Below are 22,517 nucleotides of genomic sequence, written 5' to 3'. Positions count from 1 at the left end.
TTCATATATAAACATTCTATCTTTCCCTTTTTAAGATTTCTCGTCCCGGTTGGGGTGCCAGATTCTGTCCCAGTTGCTCCTCTTCCAGTCCAGCTCTCTGCTGTGGCCCGGGAGGGCAGTGGAGGATGGCCCAAGTGCTTGGGTCCCTGCGCCCGCATGGGAGACCAGGAGGAAGCACCTAGCTCCTGGCTTCGGATCAATGCAGCGCCGGCTATAGCGGCCATTTGGGGGGTGAACCAACGGAAGGAAGACCTTTCTCTCTGTCTCTCTGTCTCTGTCTAACTCTGCCTGTCAAAAAAAAAAAAAAAAAAAAAAGAGTGCTAGGAAAAACACAAAGAGAACAATCTTCCACCCATTGGTTCACTCCCCAAAATAGCCAATGGCTGCAGTTGCTGGAGCTGGGCCAGGCTGAAGCCAAGAGCATGCTGTTCCATTCGGATCTCTCCTGTGGATGGCAGGGACCCAAGTATTTGGCCATCTTCCCTTGCTTTCTCAGGTGTATCGGCAGGGAGCTGGAGCAGAAACAGAGCAGCTGGGACTCATACCTGCGCTCCAATGTGGGCTGTTGTAAGCGGGATGTAACCTGCTATTCCTTGACACCAGCCTCATCACTGTTTCTGTCTTAGTTTTGACAATATACTATGGTTATGTCAGGTTTTAGGGATCTTCAAAGATTTCACAGAAAATGTATGTAATGAAAAACTGGTTAAATTTCAAAAAATTTTGCAGCAAAGTAAACTACTCTTCTCATTCTGTTTTTCCATGAAGTTTGTGAATATTGTCATGTGTTAGGGAGAACTGTGTAGTTGGTATAGGTATAGAAATTCTCTCTGTACTGTCTTCATAATGTATCTGTATCTGTAAAATGCTTCTGTTATAGTCCCAGGAATATTCATCTTTATTCTAGGTTCTTGCCCACACAGCGATAAGAATTCAAAGCAGAGAGGCATACGCACAAGTGAAGGCAGGATTTATTTAAGAGAGAGAGAGAATATGCATTCACAAGTGACTGTGGGTCAGCCCACATGGAGAGATACTCACTGTGAGTGCGTCACAGAGCTGCCTATGAGGAGAGAGATGGGGAGGAGGCGGCCCCCAAGGACCCTCCAGCATAGTCAAGAGGACAGTCTCCTTCATAAGACAAGGGGTGGAGCCTGGGTGAGTTTAGTGTGCGTGAGGCTTTCTGGGATTTTCATGGGGCCTTCATGCAGAGTTTAAGTTACATGTGGCCATCATGGCATCTCCTCCATCCTGTTCCTGGATGAGACAAGAATGTCCTGGGAAAGTGGGCACATTAAATTGACAGGTAAGGGGATAGAGTTGGACTGCAGGGCGGGCAGAAATCCCAGCTCACCTATTCCTACCTAATCTTCCTGCCAAGTTCCCACATATCACTTCCAAGGTGGAAAAGCCCTAGGAACCAAAGGAGCTGATGATCATCACACTGTGTGGGACACTCCGCTCAGGTCCAGAGAGCAGCAGGGAGAACACAGAGGAAGAGCTCTCCTGCACGTGGGCCCCAGGCACCAGCACTGCTTTCACCAGCCCTGCATGGAACAAGGCACAGTCTTGCTGAGCAGTGTTTGCTAGAGAATTAATTTGGTTTTGTTTGTTTTGTTTTTTAAATATTTATTTGTTTGTTTGAAAGGCAGAGTTACACAGAGAAGGAAAGGCAGAGAGAGAGGTCTTCGTCCATTGGTTCACTCTCCAATTGGCCGCAATGGCCAGAGCTGCACCATTCCAAAACCAAGAACCTCCTCTGGGTCTCCCATGCAGGTGCAAGGGCCATCTTCTACTGCTTTCCCAGGCCATAGCAGAGGGCTGGACCGGAAGTGGAGCAGCCTAGACTCCAACCGACTCCCATATGGGATGCTGGCACTGGAGGTGGCGGCTTTACCAGCTACGCCACAGCATTGGCCCCAAGAAAGAGTTATCTGTCCTCCCACCATGAAGCTGGTGGCCACTAGGAACCTCTGATTTCAATTAAAGTTACTTTTGGGATGCATTTTTTTGTTTTAAGGTGGAAATTTTAGAGGAAAATTATATGGAGGAAGTACTTTTTATATTCTTTCCTAAGGGGAATATATGCATTAACATGCAAGTGATGAAATACATATACAAGATGAAGTGATTTCATTCATTGTCCAGTTCCATCAAATTTCCAAATATATAAAGATTCTGTTAGATAATTGAGATACAGAGAAACCCTATAAATTGTTGTCTTTAAATGCCCCTGATAAAAGTTCCTTTAGATGTTAGCATACTACCATTAGTCCACCAAAGTCAAAAATATACAGTAGAGAAAATAACAAATTCAAAGAAATACCATCCTTAGCACATTTGTTTCTGAGATCTGACAGCTGAGTGGACCTAGATCTTGGTTTCTAAACACCATTCTCCGATAAAAGGAATGGGGGCCCCTTAGAGAAGCAACTGATTCCAGTCCCCCGGACAAGAGAAATACAAGATGAGCCAGGAACACCTTGTGGTGCCAAAACATAAAGAAGCGCTCTAAAACGATGAAGGTTATTGAAAGCCCTCTGGAACCACCTGGAAGGAGTTCCCAGTAGTCCAAGGTAAAAACAATTTGAGAAATTAATAAAAGTAAAATAAAATGATAGTTTTGGATTATATCTCATAGAATAAAATAAATATCCATGAGTGAATCCACACTGATACAAATAACTGAATAAATAAATATATGGAAGAGAAAGGGCAGCTCTTTGTTATAGTCAAATTTCAACTAGAAAGTATAAGGGAAATAGAAAAAAATCACCATTAGGCAAACACCACAGTCATAATCCCTGCAAGCAAGGATCCTCAAGGGCTGCTAAAATTAGTAGGCAAAAAAAAGGGATGCAAAACGGGATATTTGAATGGTTTTAAAATATCTCCCCCATGGGATACTTGCTAACTGCAGTGGGTGAACAGTAACTATAGTGGGAGCAGCTGGCAGACACTCCTCCACCAAATGACCAAGATAAGCATCACTAGAGACCAGACACATCAACACTGTGTACCTCCTGCTGTGATGCACTGAGGAGGGCCCAACGTCACTCCTGTGATCTTCTTGCCAAAAACGAACAGCCTCAGCCTAGTCTTGACGAGACGTCAGGTGAACCCAACATGGAGGACATTCACAAAATATCTCACCAGCACTTCTCAAAAGTGTGAAGGTGGGGTTGGCATTGTGGCATAGTGGGTAAAGCCACCACCTTCAGTGCCAGCATCCCATATGGGCACCAGTTTGTGTCCCAGCTGCTCAACTTCCGATCCAGCTCTCCACTATGGCCTGGGAAAGCAGTATAAGATGGCCCAAGTCCTTGGGCCCCTGCACCTGTGTGGGAGACCAGGTAGCAGCTCCTGGCTCCTGGCTTCAGATAGGCACAGCTCCGGCCATTGTGGCCATCTGGAGAGTAAACCAGTGGGTGGAAGACCTCTGTTTCTGCCTCTGCCTCTCTGTAACTCTGCCTTTCAAATAAACAAATAAATGGTTTGTTTTATTTTTTTTTAAAGTGCGGAGGTTAGGAGAGACCAAAAATTACGAGTCACAGACTGGAAGACACTAAGGAGATATGACAGGTGACTGTACTGCGGGACCCTTGATCGGAGAAGTACACCAGAAGGAAGATGAAGAAAGTCAAGGAGGAGCTATTGATAGTGGCATTGTATCAACGCTGTTATTGTGGTTTGCATAATCAGTGCTCATTTCCTGGTTTTGATAATAGTGCCAAAGGTATATAAGATGTTAAGGTTAGGGCAAGCTGCTAAAAGGTATACAGAAACTCTGCTATTTTTGTAACTTTTCTATTAGAAAATTATTTCAACATAAAAAGTGGGGGGTAAAAGTGTTCAATTTTCTTTCTCCCTGAAGAAACACACAGAACAGAGAGTACATTGCAAGAAGCTTAACAGTTTTTTTTTTTTTTTCTTCCTGTTTTCTCACTTGTCATCAAGAGTCAGTCTTTGGATTACTGGCAACATTAAGGCTCTGTTTCACTTCTCCAGTACAGTCTGGCTGAGGGTACCAGATGGAGCAGTGCTGTCATAGAGACCATGATGGCAGTGCTAAGGCAGAGGGAATCGCTAATGTAGTTAATTTGCTGTATTAACGATAGTTTTCAAAAGCTGTTTAAAGCGCGCAATACTACCGCCAGTTGTTAAATTAAATCAAGCACGTGCCCTGTGTCCACAGTATAAAATGGTGAGCACTGTATACCATATGAGAAGTTTAATGTGGGTCTGACATGCTGCACTCACAAGTGTGTGGGCTTCCTTGGCATCAGAAAGACCCTGTGTTAAAGAAGCCTGGTCTAGTTATTTTCCTCTTGGAAGAAGCTGCATGAGGGTGGATTCATTTTGTTATTTCTTCCCATTGTGCTGCTTTGGAAATAGGCACCAGCACCAGTGCCCTGAGTTCTAGTCTTGCTCCTGAAGTGTGGCTCTCTCCTGACACCTACTCTGCTTTGCATTCTTCCCAGGAGGCTTTGGGCCACCTTCTTTCTCTCCCTAGTTCCCTGCCAAGCCAAGGCCTTCCCCACCTCCAGAGCCCCATATCAGCCCTTCAGCCTCTGTCAGTGATTAAACACCACTGGACTTAGTCATCGCAGGTGTGCTTTTTTACCTCTCAGCACTCATAATGCATGGATATATCAGGGTTCTTTAAACTAACAGAAACAAAGGGATATATATAGAGAGAGAAACAAGAGGAGGTTTATCACTGGAATTGGCTCAGGGGATTATGGAGGACGAGAAGCCCCACAATACGCTGACTGCAAACTGGAGACCAAGACATCTAGCTGGTGATACAGTTAATGCAAGTCTGCAGGGTTGAGAATCAGGGCAGCTCATGGTGTGACTCTCAGTATGAGCCCCAGTGCCTGAGAATCAGGAGCTGGACATCCACAAGAAAGAAAGCATGGATGGGCCGGCTCCGTGGCTCACTAGGCTAATCCTCCGCTTGCGGCGCCAGCACCCTGGGTTCTAGTCCTGGTTGCTCCTCTTCCAGTCCAGCTCTCTGCTGTGGCCAGGGAGTGCAGTGGAGGATGGCCCAAGTGCTTGGGCCCTGCACCCCATGGGAGGCCAGGAGAAGCACCTGGCTCCTGCCATCGGATCAGCGCGGTGCGCCGGTCACAGCGCGCCGGCCGCGGCGGCCATTGGAGGGTGAACCAACGGCAAAAAGGAAGACCTTTCTCTCTCTCTCTCTCACTGTCCGCTCTGCCTGTCAAAAAATAAATAATAAATAATAAAAATAAAAAAATTTAAAAAAGAAAGAAAGAAAGGATGGATGGATGGCCCAGATCAAGAAGAAAGAGAACTCGCCCTTCTTCCACCCTTTGGTTCTACTCAGACCTTCCATAGATGAGGCCACCCACATTGATGAGAGTGGATTTTCGTTACTCAGTCCCGTGATTCAAATGCTAATCTCTTCTGGAAACATCTTCATGGACACCCTGAAATATCCCTGTGCCCTGTCAAGTTGGCACGTAGAGCTGTCCCTCAGTGTCCATGGCAGTTACATAGGGAACCAGGTCTCTCATCTAAGACAGTTTCAGCTGTATTACTTGGTCCTGAATTTCACATTATCCTTGTGCCTGCTCTTAGGGCTCTTCTGTTTCTTTAGGTAAACTCTCCAAGGACAAGGACCAAATACTCTTCTTCATTTACATATTTTAGAATTTCTAATCTGATGAAGTACACTCAAGGAATCATTGTCAAAGACCAGAAAATAACAAAGCATTGCATTAGCTTATAATTTTCTACTTCAGATTATGTGGGAAAAGTTCTTGAGTCACTTATACATAAAATGTTCAGAGTTAAGGGGATATTTAAATTAAAAATAAATATCAAAACAGTTCCTTCTCCAAAAGTGAGATTATAGTCAGGAGTACTACAATACTTAAATTTTTTCAAATTTTTCAGTTTACAGATCATAAGAGATTTTAAAATAAGCCTAGAATTGTTCAAAGGTCTAAGTGTATCTTCTTTTACTTGTACTTTCTTAAATTATCTTTAAGTTAAATTTTGTTCCTTATTCCTTCTAAAGACATAATTCACTATAATAGTGTATCTTTTTTGTTTTGCTGACATTTTTTGAGGACCTAGCATATTTAGTCCTTGGAATAGATGCAGAGTTTAAAAAACCAAAATACCTGATTTTGGGCCGGCGCCGTGGTTCAATAGGTTAATCCTCCGCCTTGTGGCGCCAGCACACCGGATTCTAGTCCCGGTCGGGGCACCGATCCTGTCCCGGTTGCCCCTCTTCCAGGCCAGCTCTCTGCTGTGGCCAGGGAGTGCAGTGGAGGATGGCCCAAGTGCTTGGGCCCTGCACCCCATGGGAGACCAGGAGAAGCACCTGGCTCCTGCCATCGGATCAGCGCGGTGCGCAGGCCGCAGCGTGCCTACCGTGGCGGCCATTGGAGGGTGAACCAATGGCAAAAAGGAAGACCTTTCTCTCTGTCTCCCTCTACTGTCCACTCTGCCTGTCAAAAATTAAACAAACAAACAAAAAAAAACCTGATTTTGAGTCACTTCCACTAAAGATAAATCACTAAAGGAGATTTTAGGGAGAGAGAGGAGAGGAGATAAAACAGAAAGCATAGTAGCGGTGGCGTTTGGTTAGCCTTAACATATAAAGGGTGAGGATATGAGAAATTTGAAACTGTGTGTGCTGTTAGTGGAAATGTATAATGGTGTAGCTGCTATGGAAAATGGTATTGCACTTTCTCCAAAAATTATAATTACTGGGGCCAGCACTGTAGCATACTGGATTAAGCCACTGTCTGCAGGGCCAGCATCCTGTATGGGCACTGGTTTGAGACCTGGCTGCTCTACTTCCAATCCAGGTCTCTGCTGTGGCCTAGGAAAGCAGTGGAAGATGATCCAAGTGCTTGGGTCCTGCACCCACATGGGAGACCTGGAAGAAGCTCCTGGCTCCTAGCTTTGGGTCAGCCTAGCTCCTGCCATTGCAGCTATTTGGGGAGTGAACCAGCAGATGGAAGCCACCCCCCACCCCCACCCCAGTCCTCTGGCCCTCTGGCTTTCTATAACTTTGCTTTTCAAATAAATAATTAAATCTTTATACCTATCTATCTATATATATATAATTACTGTACTTTCCAGCAATTCCTCTTCTGGTTATATATTCAGAAGTACTAAAAGAAGGATCTTGAAGAGGTTTACACATCCATGTCCATAGCAGCACTATTCACAATAGCCAAGAGGTGGAAGCAACCCAAGTGTCCATCAACAGATGAAAGACAATTACAACGTGATGTACTCACATTCAGCTGTAAAAAGAAAGGACAAGCTCACAACATGCCACAACATAGATGAATGTGGAAGACATTATGCTAAGTGAAATAAGCCAGTCACGAAAAGACAAATACTGTATGATCCCACTAGGATAAGGTATCTAGATTAGAGAATGCATAGACAGTGGGATGGTAGTGTCCAGAAGTTAGACAAAGGGAGAAACTGGGGAGTTCTTTGATGGGTATAGAGTTTCAGTTTTGCAAGATGAGAAAATTCTGCAGATCAGTTGTACAGCAATGTGAATATAGTTAACACTACTAAAGTGTTAATTAAGTTGGTAAATTTTGGGCTAGGTGTTGTAGCACAATGGATTAAGCTGCCCACATCCCATATTGGAGTGCTTATTTTCGTCCCAGTCTGCTCTACTTCTGATCCCCCTCCCTGCTAATGCACCTGGGAAGCAGCAGATGATGGCTGAAGTAATTGAGTCTCTGCCACCCAAGTGGGAGACACCGATGGATTTCCTGGCTTCTAGCTTCAGCCTGGCCCATTCCTGGCTGTGTGACCATTTGGGAGAGTAAACTAGTAAATGGAAGATGTGTGTGTGTGTGTGTGTTAATCTGCCTTTCAAATAAGCACCTTTTTAAAAAGATGATGAATTTTATACATATTGCATTTTTAAAACAGTAATAAAAAATTAAAATGAGAGAAAAAGAAAGCCAGGGCTATTTAACCCTTGTCCTGAAGAAGGACACCCTGGTTTTCACTATGAGCCAAATTTGAGGTGTCCAACAGGAGTTTCCACGAGGTTCTGGATGTAACAGGATTGGGCTAGGAGTGCAGAATCTTGTCACCTGCACGTTAGAATACAGTCACATGTTGCTTAAGGGCAAGGATGCATGCTGAGAAATGCATTGTTGGGTAATTTTTTTCATTTTTTTTTCATGTGTGAACATCATAGAATGTCTTCATACAAAACTAAGATGGCTACAGTGTCACTAGGCAATATAATCTGTGGGACCACTGTCCTACAGGTGGCCTGACAGTGACCATTATGCCTAATGCAAGCATGGCTGAAATGAACTTCAGAGTTGAATGAGCTCATCCATGGAGACAGCAGAAAAATGAAAAAGGGAAGGAAAGAGCCCCGGGTTCTAGCATTTGAGGTTGGGTATTAGGCCAAGGCTCTGAAAAAGAGGAGCAGCGGCCAGAGAGTTAGAGGAAGACAGTGAGCACGGGTGAGGCAAGGCTCCGGTGGCCTTGCCCAGGTGGCTGTGTTGGAGTGGTGGGATGGCTCTTCCATTGGTCCCATTGCACTCCCTTTCTCCACTCTAATGCAATCTAACATGACCTTCTCTCTGAGATGTCTTTGTTAGGAGAGCCTTTAAAGACAAATTCATACCCAGCTAAGAACAAGAACTTTGTTTTGCTACATCACAAACATAATTAGTGAAAGTGCATAAAGTATAATATTGAGGGGGTGCGTGTAAATAATCAAAGAAGTTTGAAAGTCAATAGAAAGATTTGAGATACAAAACCCTGTAAATATTGAGAACAAAACATCAAAGTTTTTAAAGCTGTTTCTTAGCACAATATGACAAACTGTCTGGCAAATAAACACCTGTTGGTGAAAGGGAGGCAAGCAAAGCAGGGACTCTTCACCTGTGGGTCATGGCCTCCTGCAGGGGAGTCTGTGGAAATCTAGGCACAGTCTTGGCCAATGTTGTAGGAATGTTCTGGAGAAAGTGTGATTTTTTTTTTATCAAGTATTTGGTGGATTCTGTGATCTGATAAAAGTTCCATGTGCCAGAGCACATGGTGTGAAGATTCAGTAGTTTTGCTACCTTGATGTCTCTTAAGTTATGAATGTAATTCCTCCTGTGGGCCAGGTTGAGGACTTAATCAAAATTTACAGTATTTTTTTCTATGACAAGATATTAGCCAAGTTCATGCAGATGAACTCCTTACTCAATGTGTTTTGGCTGAAGGTTCGTAATGATTGCACTTCAAATTTCAGAGATTAGTTAAGTGGTTAGAGGAAGACACAGACTGAGAATAAACCAACAATCACAGATAATCTGACTAAAGAGAGTATCAACATGTGTGTCATTTTCAGCACCTGTTCCACATCCCCTTACATTTTGAGTGTTACAGAAGAAAGCACCTGTATAGCTGGCTTTGTTTACTTAATCTCTGTATGTCTCAGTTTCCTTATTTCTAAGCAATGTTTGTCAGATAATATATAATAAAACAAACTTTACAAACATCAAAATATTCTCATATTACCAATAGGCTTTTACATCATTGCTGCTAGTTCAGATTTCAGCCTTTTCCCCACGTATCTCCTGCGGGTATGAACATTTTTCTTATGTTTAAGTTAAATAATTTTCACTGAGCTTATGTATCTTGTAAATTTTGCAAATTCACCTGAAGGAAAAACTGGTATCAATGTGCAGAAATCCACCCTCACATTTGGAGAGGCAGTTTGGAATACATATCTTATTGATGGCAGGAGGGGTTGGTATTCATATCTTAAGAAACTGGGGCAGGTGTGTGGTACAGCAGTTAAGTTGCCACCTGGGATGCTTGTATCCCATGTCAGTGTGCCTGGTTTGAGTCTCAGCTGCTCCACTTTCAGTCTGGCTTCCTGTTAATGCATACCCTGTGAGGCAGCAGATGGTGGCTCAAGTATTTGTGTGCCTGTCATTCATTTCTTGGCCCCTGGCTTCAACCTAGCCCATCCCTGGCTATTGTGAGCATTTTGGGGAGGGAACCAATGGATGGAAGATAGTTTGTTCTCTCTCTCTCTCTCTGTCTCTCTGTCTCTCTCTCCCGTTCAAACAAAATAAAATATCAACACAGTTGGTCATATTTTCTCAACACTCTTGCTATTATTACAAACAGAACTAAGGCCACATTTTAGCCTTGCATCTGAGAGTGACACTGCTGACCCAGAGGACTTGGATGTAGAAGATGACCACGAGGAACAGCCATCAAATCAAACTGTCCGAAGACCACAGGCTGCCACTGAAGATGCTGTGGCTACCTCAGGGGTGAGCACACTCAGCTCTACTGTGTCCCACGATTCCCAGAGCGCTCACCGATCACTCACCATGCAGCTTGGAAGGATGAAAATAGAAACAAATAGGTAAGTCTTGCCCCAACGTTCTCTCTCTTTTTTTTTTTCTTACTTTTATAAAAGTGCACGTTTTTATGGTCTCTTTTAATAAAAAAGTTTTGTCCATAGGTTAAAAAAAAAGTGATTCCTTCATCTCATTTCTGTAAACTTGGTTTAACACCTTTCCTTAGAAAACAAGAGAGGTTTATTTTAGTTTCTTTTGTCAAATACCACTTTCTGCCTCTACAGATTCAAGCCTCCTTCCGCACTTATCTGCTGCCTTATCTCCAAGTGCACTGAAGTTTTACTTAGTTGTAACTTTGCAGATTGTCTTGGAAACAGATTCAGAGCAGCCTGTCCCTCTAACAGATAGCTGAAAGACACAACAGACAGCCCATGGCTGGGAATAGCAAGTTCTTCTAGGACAGGCAGCTCTCTGTGCTAACAGCAGACAAAACTAATGGTGCCAAAGCATTGCATTTGAGAGCCTTGCAAAGATGATCATGTGACCACATTTATGATTCTATTATGTTCTCAATATGCTATGACATATCTGGAGTTTAATTTGTTTTTGAGAATCTGGTAGCATAGAACCCACATGATCAGGTTCTTTTTTTTTTTTTTTAAGATTTATTTATTTATTTGAAAGGCAGAGATACAGAGAGAGAGAGAGACAGAGAGACAGAGAGAGATCTTCCATCTACTGGTTCACTCCCCAAATGGCTGCAGCAGCTGGAGCAAGGCCAATCTGAAGCCAGGAGCCTGGAGCATCTTCCGGGTCTCCCATGTGGCTGCAGGGCCCCAAGGACTAAGGCCATCTTCAGTGATCCCAGGCACATTAGCAGGAAGCTGGATCTGAAGTGGAGCAGCCAGGACTCGAACTGGTGCCCATATGGGATACTGGCACTGTAGGCAGCAGCTTTACCTGCTATGCCACAGCACCGGCCCCATGATCAGGTTCTTAAGTGCACAGCACATATCTCCTGACCTTCACAGATGTCAGAACAGTTCAAGGTCTGAATCTTGATGATTTATAGCTTCTTGTGCTGACTGCCGTTGACATATGGGCAACTGACTTTATGACTCTGGGTTTGCAGTGAAAACTTTTGTTTTTAGTGAATCAGTAAAAGGTGTTCAAATATTTAGAAACCTTAGTTGAAAATTCTAGTTGTTCACCAGAGATTTTTTTTTAAATGTTATTTCTAGGTATAGGTGTAGGTTTTTAAAGCTAGGCTCAAATACCAAACCTAGTACAAGTAGTACAAAGTTCATCCTATATTTAGAAACTTGAACTTCAGTTGTTCGATTACGTAAATACATACTTATCCTCTATGATTTGCATAGATAGATGTTTTTTAATAAGTGGAAATTGGCTCTCTGCGTCCTTATCCCAGGCTTGTCCTCTGAAACCCAGCTGATTGCTTGCTAGCTCTACTACTTGGTGGAAAAGAGCTTGCATCTCTTCTCTTCTGAGTCTTCATCCAAATCTTGGTGTCTTTCCATTCTCCTCTCCTCCATCAGGAGTGCTGTGGCAACACTCCCTCAATTACAGCAGGTGTCTCCTTTAGTCACTCTCTGTAGTCCCCTCTCTATGGTCCAGTCCCAAGTGGAGGTGGTTTCTGAACACCCGTGCTGGCCTCTGGAGGAGGAACATGGACTCCTGATGGTTGTGGTCCCTGGCTTCCCGGCCATGGCTCCCAGTGAGGATGATACAGACAGCAAAGTTAGGGTGTAAGCCTTCTGTCCACACATCCTGGCTGTGTCAGGAGGACCTGCCTCACTGAATGCAGCCTGGATACATACTCTTTGCTTTCTCTTCTAGGCCCATTTGGTGGGCCCTGTGCTCACCATCTGGTGCCGCCACGTGTCCAGCAGGCTTAGCCCATCTGCACTCTCCAAGGCTGCTCCCCTCCAGCACCTTCTTCATGTCTTCACATTCCTCTTCTGAGTGCCTGCCTCTCAGATGTGCCAGGTCTGTGGACAAGACAGACTTGCTCATTGCTTTATTGCAGGAACTCATAGCTGCATTTTTTACAACAGCCCTCACTTTACATTTTGTTCTCTGCATGTTTACATTGGAATCTGTGAAACCTGTGCGCTCACTGGCCTCCTCCTCTATTTCCCAGCAGTATCTTCCATAGCAGCTCCAACACCCTCAGCAGAGTGAGATGAGTACGCTTGCTTCACGCATGCTTTGAAGAAAGGGCAGCTGCTTTGGTCCGAGCACTGAGTCCTTGTCATTTGTAGCTGAATATTACAACAAACCTAAGTATATATATTGCAAAGTGAACTTAGAGGGAATGCTGGTGTGTTTTTAGGAAAGATGCTAGCTTTTATGTAAAAAATCTTAAGCTTATGACATTTAGAATAATCAATGATAAAGTTAAATCAGGTTTATCTAGCTTTATTTTTTAAATTTTTTTAAAAGACTTATATTTGAAAGGCAGGATTACAGAGAGAGAGAGAGAAAGGGAGAGACAGAGAGAGATCTTCCATCTCATCTGCTGGTTCACTCCCAAAATGGCAACAACAGCTGGGGCTGGGCCAGACCAAAGCCAGGAGCCAGGAGCTTCTTCTAGGTCTCCCACATGGGTCAGGGACTTGGCCATAATCTGCTGCTTTCCCAGGTGCATTAACAGAGAGCTGGATTGGAAGTGGAGCAGCCAGCATTCCAACTGGTGCCCATGTGAGATGCTGGCCTTGCAGGCAGTAGCTTTAGCCATTATGCCACAATGCCAGCCCCAGTCTAGCTCTTGACGAGACTAATAATATTCAATGGTAGAGTGCAAACAAAATAGATATTTTCCTTCTACTTCAGCATGAGCTTACATTAAATGATCTTAAAATTCACTCCTCACGGCCAGCACCATGACTCACTTGGCTAATCCTCCGCCTGCGGCGCCGGCACCCCAGGTTCTAGTCCCGGTCAGAGCACCGGATTCTGTCCCGGTTGCTCCTCTTCCAGTCTAGCTCTCTGCTGTGGCCTGGGAAAGCAGTGGAGGATGGCCCAGGTCCTTGAGTCCTGCACCCGCATAGGAGACCAGGAGGAAGCACCTGGCTCCTGGCTTTGGATTGGCACAGTGCGCCAGCTGTAGTGGCCAATTGGAGGGTGAACCAATGGAAGGGAGACCTTTCTCTCTGTCTCTTTCTCTCTCACTGTCTAACCCTGCCTGTCAAAAAAAAAAAAAAAAAATTTCACTCCTCACAAGGAGATTCAGGGATATTATTCAAACCTAACTCAGAAAGAGCTGACAAATTATTCCGCTTCCCTATCCTACAATTCTGGAATTTCCTACCCACTTCCTCACTATTCCCATCTGAGTTGAAAAACTGATTTCATGGCAGATTCTTGCCATTACTTTTTTGGGACACAAAAACAGACAGCTGCCTTGATTTCAAAATATTTCCCTACTAACAAAACACAAAGCAAAACTGAAATTGCTAGAGTGAATATGTCCTTAAGATAAACAATTTTAAGAGCTGCATGTGGGGCAGATGAGGCAGCCTGTCAATACTGTGCTACTAATGTTGAGTTTTAACTTCTATTTATTTTTCAAAAGATTTATTCATTTACTTGAAAGGCAGAATGACACAGAGAGGATGAGATAGAGAGAGATTCTTCCATACACTGGCTCACTCCTCCGAAGCTCACAAAAGCCAGGGCTCAGCTGGGCCAAAGCTAAGCCAGGAACTCCATCCACATCTCCCATGCTGCTGGCAGGAACCCAAGTACCTGCTGCACTGTACCCCAAGTGCATTAGCAGGGAGTTGGACTGGAAGTGCAGAATCACTGGTACACAAACTGGCACTCCAGCTTGGGAGACAGGCGTCCCAAGTGGCAGCTTAACCCTCTGTTCCACGGTGTCCACCCCAAGTTCTTATCTTTTAAAGATAAAATGAAACTACATGGTATAGATACACAGAGGTTAAATTCTACAAACTGTCACTGTGAGACAGTAAGAAAATATTCCCGTTCCATGCATATAAATTAGATAAAATTCCAGAGCAAATCGAAGACTTGCCCACATATACATGCGTGCAGAGCTCGCTGTCCATTTCTCTGAATACCATGTGTGTTGGAGTAGAAGAGCCTCCCCCTCGCCTTCCGCTTCCCCTCCTGCTGCTTATCCACCTTGTTTGCTCTGCAGTTGTCTTTGTGCACTTGTCTTCTTCAAACCACCTTCTCCCATTGGATTTGGCTTTTGTCTCACCACGACCACGTGTTCTTCTCTGAGCCCTTCTCCTACTTAGGGGCCTCATCTTCATTTCCAGTAGGCATGGCGGCGGGGAGCCCAGGGTCAGGGAGGAACCCCTCCTGAGCCCTGGCGGGGCTCTTTGCCAGGGTATGCAGATGCCGCAGGGAAGAGTCCGTATGAATGCCAGGCACTGTGCCTGGCCCTTTAACCATGCTGTGTTATTTAATGCTCACTAATCCTTGCAGGAAGTCTGACTTTTCCTTTTTTTACAAACAAGAAAACTGAAGTCCAGAGGCATTAGGTAATTTGTCTAAGCCAAACATGGGTAGTACGAGTCTGAACCAGAACGCAAGCCCAGGCATCTTTGAGTTGTGCCATGCTGCCTTCCGAGCACGTCCACTGGAGCAGAAATGAACGTCTGCATGGAGTGTGCTCTTGAGTTAAATCTATCAATACTCAGAAAAGGAAGCAAATACAGCTTTGGAAGAGCTGTCTTGATGATCTCATTCATAATTATATATTTTAAATTATTGTAATTCTGATTCCAAGTTACTCAGAGATAGTTTCCCATAAAAGCTCGATTATCTGTTTTCATAAGTTGGGATGTTTTCCTCCAAGAAACTGTTGGGAAGGGTGAGGTTATCAGTTGGCTCCCAGTTGCGTGGTGAAACTTCCAGTGTAGGAAACTTGGGATCAATACCATAGTCTCTCCTTGTTTCTTTGGAGACTGCATCACATGCCAAGTAGTAAACGAATATGCCAGGAACAAAGCCATCCTTTACCTGCTTGACTTCCCCCTTACGAGTGAGAGCAAGAATAGTGATAACCACAACTGCAGCAACAACCAGTAGCATTTTTTTAGCATTTGCGAGGTGCTGGGTCTAAAGCTATTGCTCAGATTTTTAATAGTTCAGCAAAAGTGATCACCGCTCTGCTTTGCGTGGATTATGATATACCTGTGTTTACCAACTCTTTAATTAGGGGCCACACATGTAAAATAGGGATCCCTTGATATTCATATTTATATTTCTGATTCTTACCTTCATAAATAGAAAGAGTAGACCAACATCTCTGGGGATTTTGGCAGATGATCTAGGATGGAGTTTTGAATTCATTCTGGAAGCAGAATCTTCCAGAACTTTATTACTCAACATGGAGGGAGGGGCGGGGGAATTTGGGGCCTGGATGCTCATTAGACATTTGAGGTGTCAGGCCTCACCCAGAACTGGCTCAGAATATGCTGGTGAAATCCCAGCATGTCTACGTTTCTTATAGATTGAGAAGCCAAATCGAAAATCTCACTCTCAGAGTTGTTACCCTGTCAACGTAATTTTCTTCTGCAGATTACTGGAAGAATTGGTTCAGAAAGAGAAAGAATTGCAAGCACTCCTTCTTCGAGCCATTGAAGAAAAAGACCAGGAAATTAAGCACCTGAAGCTTAAGTCCCAACCAATAGGTAAATAGCAGAAACCTTTAAAGAAATACTGTTCAGGCCATCAGGAGGTTTTCTTTCGTGGTTTAGTCAGCATCAGTCATTTGTACCATGACTATAAGCAGGAATTGCTTTAAAGAAAACATGTAATTTCTAAATGTAGCAAATGATCATTATTTATAAGTACAGTAAAATAGATGATTCATAGCCAACCCCTTCTGAGATTATATATTATTGAGATAAATAGAACTCTTCACTTTAAAAAAAAAAAAAGATTTATTTATTTACCCAAAAGAGTTACACAGAGAGAAAGAGAGGCAGACAGAGAGAGGGAGAGAAAGAAAGAGGTCTTCCATTCGCTGGTTCACTCCCCAGATGGCCACAATGGCTGGAGCTGCGTCAATCCAAAGCCAGGAGCCAGGAACTTCCTCTGGGTGGTGCACATGGGTGCAGGGGCCCAAAGACTTGGGCCATCTTCCACTGCTTTCCCAGGCCATAGCAGAGAGCTGGATCAGAAGTGGAGCAGCCAGGACTCGAACCGGCGCCCATATGGGATGCCTGCACCTCAGGTGGCAGCTTTACCCACTACACCACAGCGCCAGCCCCCCTCTCCACTTTTTTAGTATTTTTTTCTTAAAGAGTTCACAATAAGATTGCCAGGATAAAATACCTTTATTATAATTTTGCATTTTTATTCTATCCTTTTTTTCTTGTAATTTGAAGAGGCTTAAATAAAGATACTAGGCCCTGTCTAGTGCACTTGGGCCTCATTCCTTTGTAATCATAACCTCTACTCTACCACCAATGGCTCTACTCCCAACCTGTGTGTACTGATGGTCCTCTTCCCCACTTAATGCTGTATAATTGTTCAAACCTGGTAAATGGCACTCTTAGGATCATTGGTTACTATCCTCACTCTGTCTTTTATGACCTTGTCTAAATATGATCAGAGTCAGCGAACTTGGAAGGCTTCCATAGCCTTGGCAACTCATGACGACAGCCTAGGATGGTTACTGGCGCCATAAACTAGAGTGTCAATTTGTTGGGTCAACAACAGGAGCCACTGTGCAGTTGCTCCTCATGTGGGATCTCTGTTCTTAATGTGCTGTACATTGTGATTTAATGCTATAACTAGTACTCCAACAGTATGTTTCACTTTGTGTTTCTATGTGGGTGCAAACTGTTGAAATCTTTATACTAAATTGATCTTCTGTATATAAAGAGAATTGAAAATGAATCTTGATGCAATTGGAAGGGGAGAGGGAGCGGGAGAGGGGAGGGTTGCGGGTGGGAGGGAAGTTATGGGAGGGGGAAGCCATTGTAATCCATAAGCTGTACATTGGAAATTTATATTCATTAAATAAAAGTTAAAAAAAATAAAGATACAATAATAAAAACTCAACAGGTTGGAACTTTGAAGAAATCTATGGGACTGAAGGTAAAATATAATCTATAGATAATCTTATTTGGCCATTTTAGATGAAAATAAATTCATAGTCATTTGTTCAGAAATATGGCTGTTCCATATCATCACAGAGGGTGATAAAAGACATTATAATTGCATGATTATCTTCTCAATGTGTTTATCTTTGTTACACGAAAAACAAAGTATAATTTTGGTGCACACAGTTTAGTCTAAGAAACTATAGAGGACTGTGCTGTGGTGCAGTGGGTTAAAGCCCTGGCCTGCAGTGCCAGCAACCATATGGGCGCCAGTTCGGGTCCTGGCTGCTCCACTTCAGATCCAGCTATATGGCCTGGGAAAGCAGTGGAGGATGGCCCCCGTCCTTGGGCCCCTGCACCCACGTGGGAGACCAGGAAGAGGCTCCTGGCTCCTGGCTCCTGGCTTCAGATCAGCTCAGCTCTGGCTGTTGTGATCATTTGGGGAGTGAACCAGCAGATGGAAGACCTCTCTCTGTCTCTACCTCTCTCTGTAACTCTGTCTTTCAAATACATAAAATAAATCTTTAAAAAAAAAACTATAAAACTGATATGAAAGCATAAAGTTGGGAGTATTATTAAAGATTTATTTTATGTATTTGAAAGGCAGAGTTACAGAGAGGGAGAGAGTGCAAGCAAGCGAGAAGGCTCTTCCATCACGAGCGAGAAGGATCTTCCATCCTCTGGTTCATTCCCCAAATGACCACAAAAGCTGAAGCCAGGAGCCTGGAACTCCATCTGGGTCTCCTACATAGATGGCAAGGGGCACAAGCAGTTGGGCCATCTTCCGCTGCTTTCTTGGGCACATCAGCAGGGAGCTGGATTGGAAATGCAGCACCAGCCCTCAAATCATTGCCTGTATGGGATGCTGGCGTTGCAGACGCTGGTCTAACACACTGCGCCACGACACCAGCCCCATATTATATTATTGCTTTTGACCTTCCATTTACTAGATTACCTAGTCTGAATTTTGTTGTCATTAATACTGCTAAGCTCAGTTGTCTCTGTTAACTATTCTCTGAGAAAAATCTTTTAATGTATCTTCAGTAAATGTCTGCTAATGACCTTGTGATGAAGCTAAGAATATCCCTCCAAATTCTGTTCTAGATATTCCTGGGTTGCCTGCCTGTCATCTAAATTCTCCTGGCACAAATACTAACGATTCTGAACTTACTGACTGGCTGAGAGAAAATGGAGCTGATGAAGACACTATAAATCGGGTAAAGAAAATGATCTGTGGGACAAGTATTCTTTTCCTTCATTCATAGCACTGAGCTGGTGAGCAAATCAGACCCAGCCCTGGCCTCCTGGGACTTACAGACTAGAACAGGCAGATGATAACCAGGTAATTCCACAGATAAAAATGTTACACGCTGGAAGGTTTCATGAAGCAAAGGTATGATGAGATAGGGTGAGAGAGAGGTTGGGGAAAGTTCTCCAAGAAGGTTATTATGAATGAACTGAAGTCCAGCTGTGTGTTTGCCAGGCTAGGAACAGACAAGGAGGAAAGATGCTTTCGGGCTGGGGGACAACATGTGCCAAGACAATGGGGAATGCAAAAGCTCTAGTTCAGAACCACTAGGGATTGTTGTTTTTGAATTGAAGATAAAGACAAATGAGAAGAAATCAAGCAGACCTAAAAGGGGGAGAGGAGGATTCTTTCTGTTTCTAATTCTTTCTTTTGTTTGTTAAATAAATTTTAAAAAAAATTTATATTTTCACTTTATTTGAAAGGTAGAGTAAGCACAGAAAGATCGAAATATCTTCCAGTCTGCTGGTTCACTCTCCAAATGCCTCCAACAGCCAGAGCTGGGCCAGGACAGAGCCAGGAGCTCCCATGTGGGTGGCATATTAGCAGGAAGCTGGGTTGGAAGGCAAGGAGCTGGGACTGGAGTGCAGGCACTGTGATTAATGAATGTGGATATGCTAAGCAGTGTCTTAACTGCTGCACCAAACGCCCACCCCGTCACATTTTTAATTTTCTTGCAACATTATTAGACTACACTGGGCAGCAGCTGTTTATCTACTTAAAATAGATTGAGTTGATGAACGTATGTTAGGAATATTTGCTATACAAACCATATTATATCTACAGTAACCAAATTCTTCTCTGTTCTTATAGATTTTGGTTTTATAGAAAGGGTCTCTTAGCACAATATCATATTGATTTCAATTTTATATGTAATTTAAAAAATAAGATATAATCCCTTGATTTGATAATTTATGGTTCACCAAATGAAATTTAGAGCCTCCTTAGAAATCTGCATTTACCCAGTTGCTGCTCAGTAAATTTAAACAATTTTCTTACCTGTAGAAAACAATGCATCCAGTCAAGTTCTACAAAATATTTATCCTTCTAAATTGGACTCAAATCAAATTGTGGAGTAGTAATTGATGATCCATTAAGTCATTGCCATTTTTATTTGCTTTAAGTTAAAAAGCTTCAGTTTAAATTCAGAGCTCTGATTTTGCAGTGAATTATAACAAAGTACCATGTATTAGCTGTGAAAAAAATAAGTTCAGATATTAAGTGAAAGCAGTGCCTTTCTGGGAACACTCTAAATCCACTTGGAAAAGAAGAGCTACCTGACACCATACCTCTTACATATAAACATTTGTGAGTAGCAATTGTGATTGCCAGGGAGTCTGCTCTGTGCATTAGAAAATCATTCAGAAATTTTCTGTCACATGTCATCTTTATGCACTTGAAATCATGTATGAATTTCTTTGTAATTCCTGTGTAATAGGGAGGTCTCTCTCCTAATAATTCCAGAAGATCATGTTTTCAGTGGATTCCCTTTCACATTTACTTTTAATTGTTGCCAGTGTTTACATTATGAATGGAGTTTATTTACTAAAGGTATGCAAAATACACATTATATAAAATATATTTATATATTTTACTTTCTCTATACAGTTTTTGGCTGAGGATTATACACTAGTGGATGTTCTCTACTCTATTACACGTGAAGATTTAAAATGCCTGAGACTAAGGTAACACTTTTCTTTCTGTTATGTTGTCCACATGGAAAAAATACAAGGCTAAAATCAAGAAGTATGGGTTCCTGGTGGTGTCTCACCAGCTCGGTAGTCCTGGCCAGAACTATCTGGCTCTCTACCTGCTCGGAGTTAACCGAGTTAGTTGATGTTTTTGGATGCTTTCTATATTACCAAAGAACTTACTTAAATCATCTTCAAACTAAGACCACACGGTACTCTAAAGGTGCCTTAAGCAAATGTTCCGATTCCGTCTGCAATTGTCTCCTACTTACTAGAAATATTAGGATGAGATGCTCATAGGCCAGCCTCCCAAGATATGATACATTTTTTTGCAATAGTTTCCTCTATTACACCCCCTCTATAAAGACACATTTGGTTTTTTAAAAAAAGATTTATTTATTTATTTGAAAGTCAGAGTTACACAGAGAGGAGACGCAGAGAGGTCTTCCATCCGATGGTTCACTCCCCAATTGGCCACGCCCCTATAAAGGCACATTTCAAGAAAGCTGAAAATCTCAAATGTTTTGGGACCTAGCAGTTGGTGTGAGTAGGAAGGAAATACCCAAGAAAACATAAGGGAGATGAGGCTTTGGGATCTCCATGTTCTGACCAGGGCAGCTGAACTCTAAGGAATCATGTTTCTGTTCAAGGGCAGTGTTTCAAATGCAGTGTTCTCCTTGCCATGTTCTTGTGTTTTTAAACAGGGGAGGGATGCTGTGCTCACTGTGGAAGGCCATCATCGACTTCCGAGAAAAACACACTTGACTGTCGTCCAGTTTCATCATTGCTGGAGATCCTAAAAATTAATAAAGAACTGTATTTTTTTTGGGGGGGGGGGAATTAAAGCAAGAGAAGATAGAAGCTGCACTTTAAATCCAGTATTTGTTTACTAATGTTAAAAAAAATAGACAAAATACACTGAAATTTCCTAACTGTTTCTGTTTCTATGATTCTTACAGACTCTCAAAATAATCCTAAAGAATTCTAACATTTAGGATTATTTTAGTCTAAACCTTTTTTTTATGGGAATATTTCTAACTTAGCAGCTATTGCACTTCAGCCAGAGGTTTATTTCACACAAAACAGATCAAACATTTCATGTGATTGTGCACCACTGGAACAAAACCAAGATGTGACTATGATTTTTTTTTTTAGGATTATGTGTTTGTAAGATGCCCTAATAATCTGAGTAGAATTGCATAATTTCAATTATTGTATAAAGTTGATGTGTTTTTTAAGTGTGTGCAGCAATGGTTTCTACTTATCTGTGTTACTTAAAATGTTGACTGTATTTTGTAACTTAAGTTTCTGTTCTGTATATCGTACATTTGTTTGAATTGTTGATGTACTACTGAACTGTACCAGTTGCACATGCCTGAATCATAGTAATGTTAGCTTGTTCTAAAGCTATCCATTGTGTCATATTTACTCTAAAAAGTAAAGAGACTCTGAACATACTGTTTGGATAAATTCTAAAGAATCGTTATTTTGTGTTGGAAAATTAGATATATTACTGTGTTAAATTTGTAGTCATTTCTTCAGCTATAACAAGTAGAATCTCTCATTTCTACAAGCAATCAAAGAATAACTGACACTCAGGGCCACAGAGGGTTAAGAAAGATGATGAAGAAAAAACAGAATGAAGGCAATTCAATGTATTTCCCTCAGGCCCCATGTTTTCTGGGGTGGCTACTCTGTGTTTTAAGGGGTCTGTAAAGAGCATTGTAACAAAGGACACTTCCTTTTCTGTTTCCTCGATTTTAGTTCCACTCATTTCAGGGAAATATTTTTATTTTAAGCTGAATATTTTATTTCTCTGAGCCTGCCCATAGGAAGAGGTCTGAAACTCAACAGATAGGTAAATTACAATATCATGGTTTTTACATTTTAAAAATTTATTTGAAAGGCAGAGAAACAGAAAAAGAGAGAGATCTCCCATTCATTGGTTCCTTCTCCAGATGAACTTAGAACTTACAACTGCCTGGGTTGGGCCAGGTTGAAGCCAGGAGGCAGGAACACATTCAGGTCTTCTGCACGGATGGTAGGAACTCAAGTACTTGAGCTATCCCCACTGCCT

At 42.6% G+C, this 22,517-nt stretch overlaps 1 protein-coding gene across 3 annotated transcripts in view; it reads left to right on the top strand.

The window, feature by feature from the left end:
- MAP3K5 (mitogen-activated protein kinase kinase kinase 5) overlaps positions 1-21,897 on the top strand; it is a 242,606-nt gene extending 220,709 nt beyond the window's left edge. For 2 of the 3 annotated variants that reach the window (XM_062186819.1, XM_062186818.1), the window contains 5 exons: positions 10,159-10,402; positions 15,912-16,024; positions 18,548-18,660; positions 20,358-20,434; positions 21,145-21,897. In XM_062186819.1, the coding sequence (XP_062042803.1) occupies positions 10,159-10,402; positions 15,912-16,024; positions 18,548-18,660; positions 20,358-20,434; positions 21,145-21,205 (608 nt within the window). In that variant the 3' untranslated portion in view covers positions 21,206-21,897. Of the gene's footprint in view, positions 1-3,516; positions 5,230-10,158; positions 10,403-15,911; positions 16,025-18,547; positions 18,661-20,357; positions 20,435-21,144 lie in introns of those variants that run through there. The other variant, XM_062186820.1, reaches the window with a different exon arrangement.
- The last annotated feature ends 620 nt before the right edge of the window (positions 21,898-22,517 follow it).

This window comes from Lepus europaeus, chromosome 3 (assembly GCF_033115175.1).
Source record: "Lepus europaeus isolate LE1 chromosome 3, mLepTim1.pri, whole genome shotgun sequence".
Taxonomy (NCBI): Eukaryota; Metazoa; Chordata; class Mammalia; order Lagomorpha; family Leporidae; genus Lepus; species Lepus europaeus.
This window is presented reverse-complemented; position numbering and strand designations above follow the sequence as displayed.